The 7,268-nt window shown below is 39.0% G+C and overlaps 1 protein-coding gene across 4 annotated transcripts in view; it reads right to left on the reverse strand.

The window, feature by feature from the left end:
- Positions 1-523: 523 nt before the first annotated feature.
- ELAVL2 (ELAV like neuron-specific RNA binding protein 2) overlaps positions 524-7,268 on the reverse strand; it is a 75,091-nt gene continuing 68,346 nt past the window's right edge. The window contains exons 5-6 of one of the 4 annotated variants that reach the window (XM_010853315.1): positions 1,399-1,437; positions 524-851 (exon numbers count right to left, since the gene is read on the reverse strand). In XM_010853315.1, coding sequence (XP_010851617.1) covers positions 524-851; positions 1,399-1,437 — 367 coding nt within the window. Of the gene's footprint in view, positions 870-1,398; positions 1,438-7,268 lie in introns of all 4 variants that reach the window. The other 3 variants (XM_010853317.1, XM_010853316.1, XM_010853318.1) reach the window with 3 other exon arrangements.

Here is a 7,268-nt window from a genome sequence, read left to right on the forward strand (position 1 = left end):
AATTACAAAATAAATACTGTTTTTAACTTCATAAATAAAAATGTAAACTTCAAAATACTTTTCTTAGACATAACAGCAATGCTTTAAATGTAAACCAAACACAAAGCTAATCAGAAAAAGAAAAAAAGGAGGGGGGGAAGGACACAACCAACTGAAGAATTACAACACAAAGCCTCAATATTTACTCACAGGTTCAAGGCAGTTATGTAAAAAGAAAAGAAATGTCTTCCCTTAGCTGAAACACTTTAAAAGGTCCACCTTCTTCAAAGAAGGCAATAAAATGCAATGTGACAGGTAAAAACCCTGTACCTCTTGTCCATATTCAAACATAAAAGATATTTTAAGAAGTTTTAATTCAAATACTAGCAATAAAAAATCTCACATATTTCTTAGGATGCTAAGTAGTCGTTTTATCCCCATCTCAACACTGACTTACAAAGACATTTACTAATGTATAAAGTTTCTCTTAACTTGCCTTTGTTGTATAGTTTTCATATATAAATGGACTGAGGACAAGAGCTCATTAGGCTTTGTGCGTTTTGTTTGTCTTAAAGGAGACCTGCAGTACTCTGTCTCCCAGACGGTATCCATTGAGGCTAGCTATCGCCATGGCAGCCTCATCATAGTTTGTCATAGTCACAAATCCAAAACCTTTGCATTTATTGGTGTTAAAGTCACGGATGACCTTCACGTTGGTGACAGCTCCAAAAGGCCCAAACATTTGCCACAGGATACTCTCATCTGCATCAGGAGCCAGGTTGTACACAAAAATACACCACCCTGTTCCTGGGTGCCCAGGGATATTAATTCCAGCCAAACTGGTCATTCCATCAATGGTCATTGGAGAAAACCTACTGAACAAAAGAGGAAACACACACATACACACACAAAACAGAAACAGAGGTTGGTTACAGCGATGGATTTATTTCTTTCCCTAACTCCCCTCCCCTCAACAGATACACACAACTATTTGATGTTTCAACCAAAGTCCATATGTGGCTTGCAGCAGCATGCTATACTATCATGATATTCACAAGTCATGAAATGGCCATTATATGCTGTATTGAGTAATACTATCCACTAGAGAAAATGAAATATATTTGGAACTGGTTTCACCAACTTAAGCGGATTGGGAGCAGGAAGGACCAACACAGACATAAACATGCTTAAACGCTGCAACACAACAGAAAATAAATAATGAGGTTTTTAAACACCAGGTGGCATCAAGTGGTATAAAAATACTCTTTGAGTCAACCATGCTTCAAGAAACAGCTTTTCATTAGGTTGTACATGCAAAAGAAAACCCGACACAAACTTATGATGGCTGTCACTCCCCAAATCAAAGAAACTAGTCAATTATGGGAAGGGATTATGAGTGTCATGAACCTCTATCATTACCTCTTTACTCCATAAGCCATATTGAGCAGATTGTCCAACCTGCAAAACATACATTCAGCAAACTTCAGTTTTTAACTTTTCCCCTTGAGGTCCAAGAAAGCTGGGCTCATTACTGCCATCTTCCAAGGGGGCTGTTTGTATGTTAACTGTATGTGAAGTCTCAAACTAATGGGTCTTCTTACATTTCTGAGCAAATGGGAACCACTGCCATATGACAGTAGCTCTTCCAATCTCTAGGTCAGTGCAATGCAGGGAAATCATTGCTGGTCACCTCAGAAAACCCTTTTGAGAGGAAATGCAGGGGCTGTGAAATAGTTAGCATTTGGGTTCTCACCTTTGCAGGCAAGGTCTAAGCACGCCACATACATCTACATAGTCTTTGTTACTCTTAGCTTTCACAGCTGTTGGCTCCTGAGTACTCGCCCAAGGCCAAAGGGTTTAGAAAGCAGTGGCACTGACACTCAAATTCTTCAGTTTACACAGAATTTCACAATTTCCCTTAAACCTCCCATATACAAAGGACTTTCATTTCTAAAAATCAAAGTGTAACTAGCACAGATAAAAAGAACCTTATACACAACCTCAGCCAAACCTTCCATTTCTCAATATGCTCAACTAAATCCACAGAACGTTAAGACTACAGACTCACTGAGCAATAAGGCAAGACTCAGATCCCAGTCTGATGTTTATTTTGATTGTTCTACAAGAAGTACAGTGCTACTACTCAAGGTCTAAGAGATCAGGTAGATACATGTTCCTATTCCCAATTATTTCTGCACATTTGAGTGTTTTATAAAACTGAAAAGAATCAAGCTGATGTAATGCAAACTATCTTTTTAATAAAAGAGAGGAACAAACCCCAATGACAGAGGAGTACCTTGTGGTGTGTGTACCTTGTCCCTCCTACCCTCTCAGGAGCAGGGACATTACTAAGCATGGACCATAGCCTGGGTCACAGCAGGTTTACCATCAGTATCTGTTGACTGAATAAAAGCAATGAGGCTGCTAACAGCATCCTTAATTATTTAATCCAGAGTAAGAACTATTAGGAAGGCAGGCTGGGGGACCTGTCTGCACATGCAAGGGAGCGGGCACTTGTGTGGGAAAAGAGGTTGGAGCGTGGGAGGGTTTTGTTTGGTCAAAGATGCCACACCTTTGCACTCCAAAATAAAGGCCACAAATACCAGAAATAGGGATGCAAACAAAACCACCAACCATAAAGTAATGATACAGATAATTTAATAAAAATGCTGGAATGACCAATACAGAGTGCATTTGGCATGTGAATGTGGAATGGAGCAGCTTACTGCAGTCTCCTTCCAAAGCACTCGATGATCCCGAAGCAGAGGCACCAAAGCAGAGTCACGTCATCTCTGCACATTAACATGCACGCTCTGCCACCATCAGCTAGGATGCCAGCCCAAAGTCCAGAGACAGGAAACTCCCGAGTGAGTTTCCAGTACTTTCAAGACAGGGCAGAAACCAGAACTGCCCTAGAAGTGAATTACATGTGTTAAAGGAAGAGATCTCATTTGTCACTCCCCACCCCAGGATTCTCCAGGCAGGAGACTTCTATACTAGGATCTCTGAGGACTCTCTCAATGGGCCTCATATTTACCCTACCTGTGAAACCCTGTATGACACCATGATCCTGACCACCCATATCTTTGTTCAATATCCATTTTAGGAAAAAATCAGTCCTATGGAGTTCAAGCAAAGTTACTTAACTCTCTCTCCCCCCTCCTTGCTCTTCTTGACCCTCCCTCCTCTCCCATCAACAAGGAGAGCTGGGAGGAATACAACACCTAAGAATCAGAACCCCAGCAATGCTGAAAAGCCCTTCCTGCACGCAGCTGAAACCAGTGGCTTTCCCTGCTCTCAGCACCCCAACGGGGGCTGGGAGAAGGCCGTGTGAGCTCCAACGGGCCTGCATGTACCCCAGTCCTGCAGCAGCTGGAAAACTGTCAACCAGGTGGTTACCTGAGACACAAGGACCACTCTCACTCTCCAGAATCATATATTTCTCCTCGGTTTGTCCAGGGTTCAGAGACAGCCGCCTTTTGTATATATGCTCTTTTAATGACAGAAACAAATTTTTAAGGGAGACTAAGTTAGTGGCCTCCAGAATGACCCAGGGGGACGTGCCTGATGATGTACAGCAGTGTGGCCAATACACATTAAAGTGTCTGTTAAAAATACACTCTTCATCTTAAAATAATCTTTATTCCTACCGAATCAACACACTGCACCCAATAGCCTCATCAGTCCCAGGCATCACATACTTTCCTGAGGGACAACTTGGCGGTCCTCAAAGGGACAGGGACACAGCCACCGTCCTTCAGCGTGGACACAATCCACTCACAAATAACAGGCTAAGTGGATGTGAAGGATGAGACTGGGAAACCTTGCTGTAACTACAACAACTCTCAAAGGAGAGGTAGATTAAAAGAGATTCCTGCAAATAAACATCAATATCATCATCACCGTCATAATCTGAGCGAGGGTGACACCTGTAAGGAAAGCTGGAGTAAATAAGAAAAAGGAGGGCTGGTTATTCCTGCTGCTCCTAGGATAAGCTACACTGAGGTTAGACAAAATAATCTAACCTGTCTCACATGAAGTCAGTCAAGAAATGTCAAATGATCAAGATCGTAATTCTATGACTTTTGCTTCAAAGGTGTATTACTCAATATTTACTAATTACATATGTGAAAAATGAGTCAGCATGATAATTAGCAAAACACTGATATACTGTTTATTTCATCGTTATCTTTACTGTCTATGTTTGATTCAGGTTTATGAATTAATGAATGTACCAGCACAAGCCCCCATGTGCATACAGTTCATGACTATACGCCTCGTTTCAGACTATATGTGGGCAATATTTTGAATAGAAACATATTCCCATTTCGAAGCTAGATAAGTAGAGAATAAAAAGAAGATATGTGCCTAGTTTCCAAGAAATTCGGCTGACAGACTATGCTAGGGTCTACATGCAGGTAAAGGGAAATGTCGGTCCAAGTCAGAAACAAAAAAATATAAACAGATTGTTAATGGGTTAAGAAAATAAAACTCTGAACTCTACAAATAGTGGTTCTCAAAACCTCTCTAAAGATCACCAACCAAGACTGCTTTGAAGTTAACCCACAACAAGATCATCAATCCATGTCCTTATCTAATTCCTACAAAAGAGAAAACAATTATTCAGGAGGACTGATACCAGTGTTTCCCCAAAGGAGCTGTGACAGTGCAGGCGGCACATGCCTTAAATGAACCTCAAGGGCTGACTTAGACGCTCCTTTAAAAATGCATAAAGGCTTCTGGAAGCAGGCACACAGGCCGTTAGACTAGATCACATTTACTAAAACTAAGGCTGCTCCACAAGAAGAGAGATGAAAAAAACTTTGGCTGGAAGTTTAATTCAGATACCATATCCCAGGAATATACTTAAGGGACTCACAGTAGCCATCCAAATAAATAAGGCTGGTCTTATTCTGAAAACTGCAGTCAATTAGGTAAGCATATTAGATCAGCAGTGCTCATGTTAAAATAATTTTCTAATTATTCATACAGGTTGACTGAGCCATAAACACCATAAGTCCACTTTTAAACTTAACTCTTACTACATAGATTTTAATTTTTTAACCTTAAAAGATACAGTACATTTCATAAATATTAAAAAATATCCCTGACTATTAATATTTATAACTTGTATTCTCCAATCTCTCTCAACTACCGAGATACTATAATAATATAAAAACATAGTGCAAATTTTCTAAATGTCGGCAAGAAGCTGACAAACTCAAGGCTAAGAGCATTAGAACACAGATATGAGGAACAAAAGCCCTAAGTAATGAACCAGGCCTGAACTACAGAAGAGCAAAATACCAACAAAGCAAGCCAGTCCTTCCTTCATGAGATGAAAGAAGATTCAACCTTAATTCAATAGAGGAAGGGGAAAAAAAAATCAAGGTAATAACAGACCAGGTTCAGAGATATTAAAGAAAAACAGTCAAACACACATCAGGCTAAACTTGAACCCTAGGAATAGAAGCTCTCAATTTCCTGTAACACTGAATCTAGACCAAACGCCTTCACTGAGCTCAAAGACTAGTTCATAATTTATTATCTGAAGATGGATTATGAGAAGAATGGGAAGTGAGGTGACAGACACAAGAGTTAAGAATCTGAAAGGACAATAAACATCTTTCTCATTTTCTGAAACCAAGTTTCCCTTAAAATTTACAGACAATTCTTATTCCCTTTTCCCAAAATTAATTTTTAATAGGAGCGAAGGGAAGGAAGAATCTCTAAAATTAATTACAGATGGAACTAAATGATAAAACACAGAATGGGCAATATTTTAAAAAAAAATATTAAGTCTGACTACCAGAACAACCTGTAAAGTTTTACCCAATAAAAAACATTTTTTAATTAAACAAAAAAACAAACACATACCATGTATGGAGGGGGGTAGATCAAATTGAGAACAATAAAATAGTTAGACAACCTAATATCTGAGTCCCCTACAAGTCTTGCCGTTTCAGTAATCGGGCATTCTCCTGAAGATACTATCATTTCAGTCCGCGTGCCCAGCCTTTCTCAGAATTCAATCTTGATTTTAAGAGCACAGTTTTACTTAATAACTACCATAAGACAAAAACCAGAGCTTAAATTAGGAAACATCAAAAATAACAATTTAAACTCACAGAGCTTTCTTCTAACATCTAACGTGGTATTTTCAGTGTTAAAATCAACCAGTAAGAAAGAACTCTCCTGTACCTAAGATCAGAATTCTTTACTGGGCCTCAAAGAGCTCTGGGGTTAACTGGATAGGCTGCCCAAGAAAAATCTCTAAAATTCCTTCATTCATGTCTGTGCTAAATTAAAAAAAAAAAGTTTACCCACTTAAGATGCCACAGAAGAAACCTACAAGCAGAGCTAAGAAACGACTTTGTGAAATTTCTGTTTCCACAAAGGCAGCTCCATCCATCTCTTCCTCCAGCCCAATCACTACCACCAACCACCACAGACAAAAGTGGCAGTGTTTCCTTTCTGCCAACGCCTTTTAACCGTGCAAAGCTGAAGCAGAGCGAAGTGATCGCCAGGCTCAGTCAACCGGGTACCAAGTCATCCAGTTCCAGATGAAGCCTCCTGACAGTACAACTTTTTCTCCCAAGGCAAAAGCCACCTCAAGTAGGAACTGAACATGATGTTTACAGAAAACTTCTCTTTCACACCTCAGGTGAGGTAACTGAGGTTTAAAGAAGACATTTGAGTGATTTTTATCTTTACTCTCTTCAGCATTCTAAATACCCGAATGAAAAAAAAATGCATGTGATATAAGCTAGAAAACATATAAATCTTTATTAAGTTAAATTTGTGATAATATTTTTGATAATTAACTATTTTGCCCCAGCAAGCAAATAATGCACTTGTGATAAAGAACAGAACAAAAAATACTAGCATGGATGTTAGATGGCATTATGGCTGCAGTTTACCATATGGCCAAAAAGGATCTTAAAAATGTTCGAGAAAATAAAAACTACTTATGTATCTGTGCTCTGTTTAACATCTAAAAGTCACCATTCTCTTCACATGCAGATTAAGAATTTTTTTAAAAAAATGACTAGATTTGGTTGGTGCCCCAGTATTAGAATAAAATTTGAAAAATTAGAATATTTAACCTGTCTATGAGATAGAATGTCTTCTTTGGACTAAAAATGCATGGTCATTCCATGGACTATAGAGGTTAGAAAACTACCACCCACAGGCCAAATCCAGACTGCCATCTGTTTCTCTATAGCCCAAGAGCTAAGAATGGTTTTTACATTTTTAAAGAGATGTTTTTTTTTTGTTTTTTTTTAAGA

This window comes from Bison bison, unplaced genomic scaffold (genome assembly GCF_000754665.1).
Source record: "Bison bison bison isolate TAMUID 2011002044 unplaced genomic scaffold, Bison_UMD1.0 scf7180017864326, whole genome shotgun sequence".
Classification (NCBI taxonomy): domain Eukaryota; kingdom Metazoa; phylum Chordata; class Mammalia; order Artiodactyla; family Bovidae; genus Bison; species Bison bison.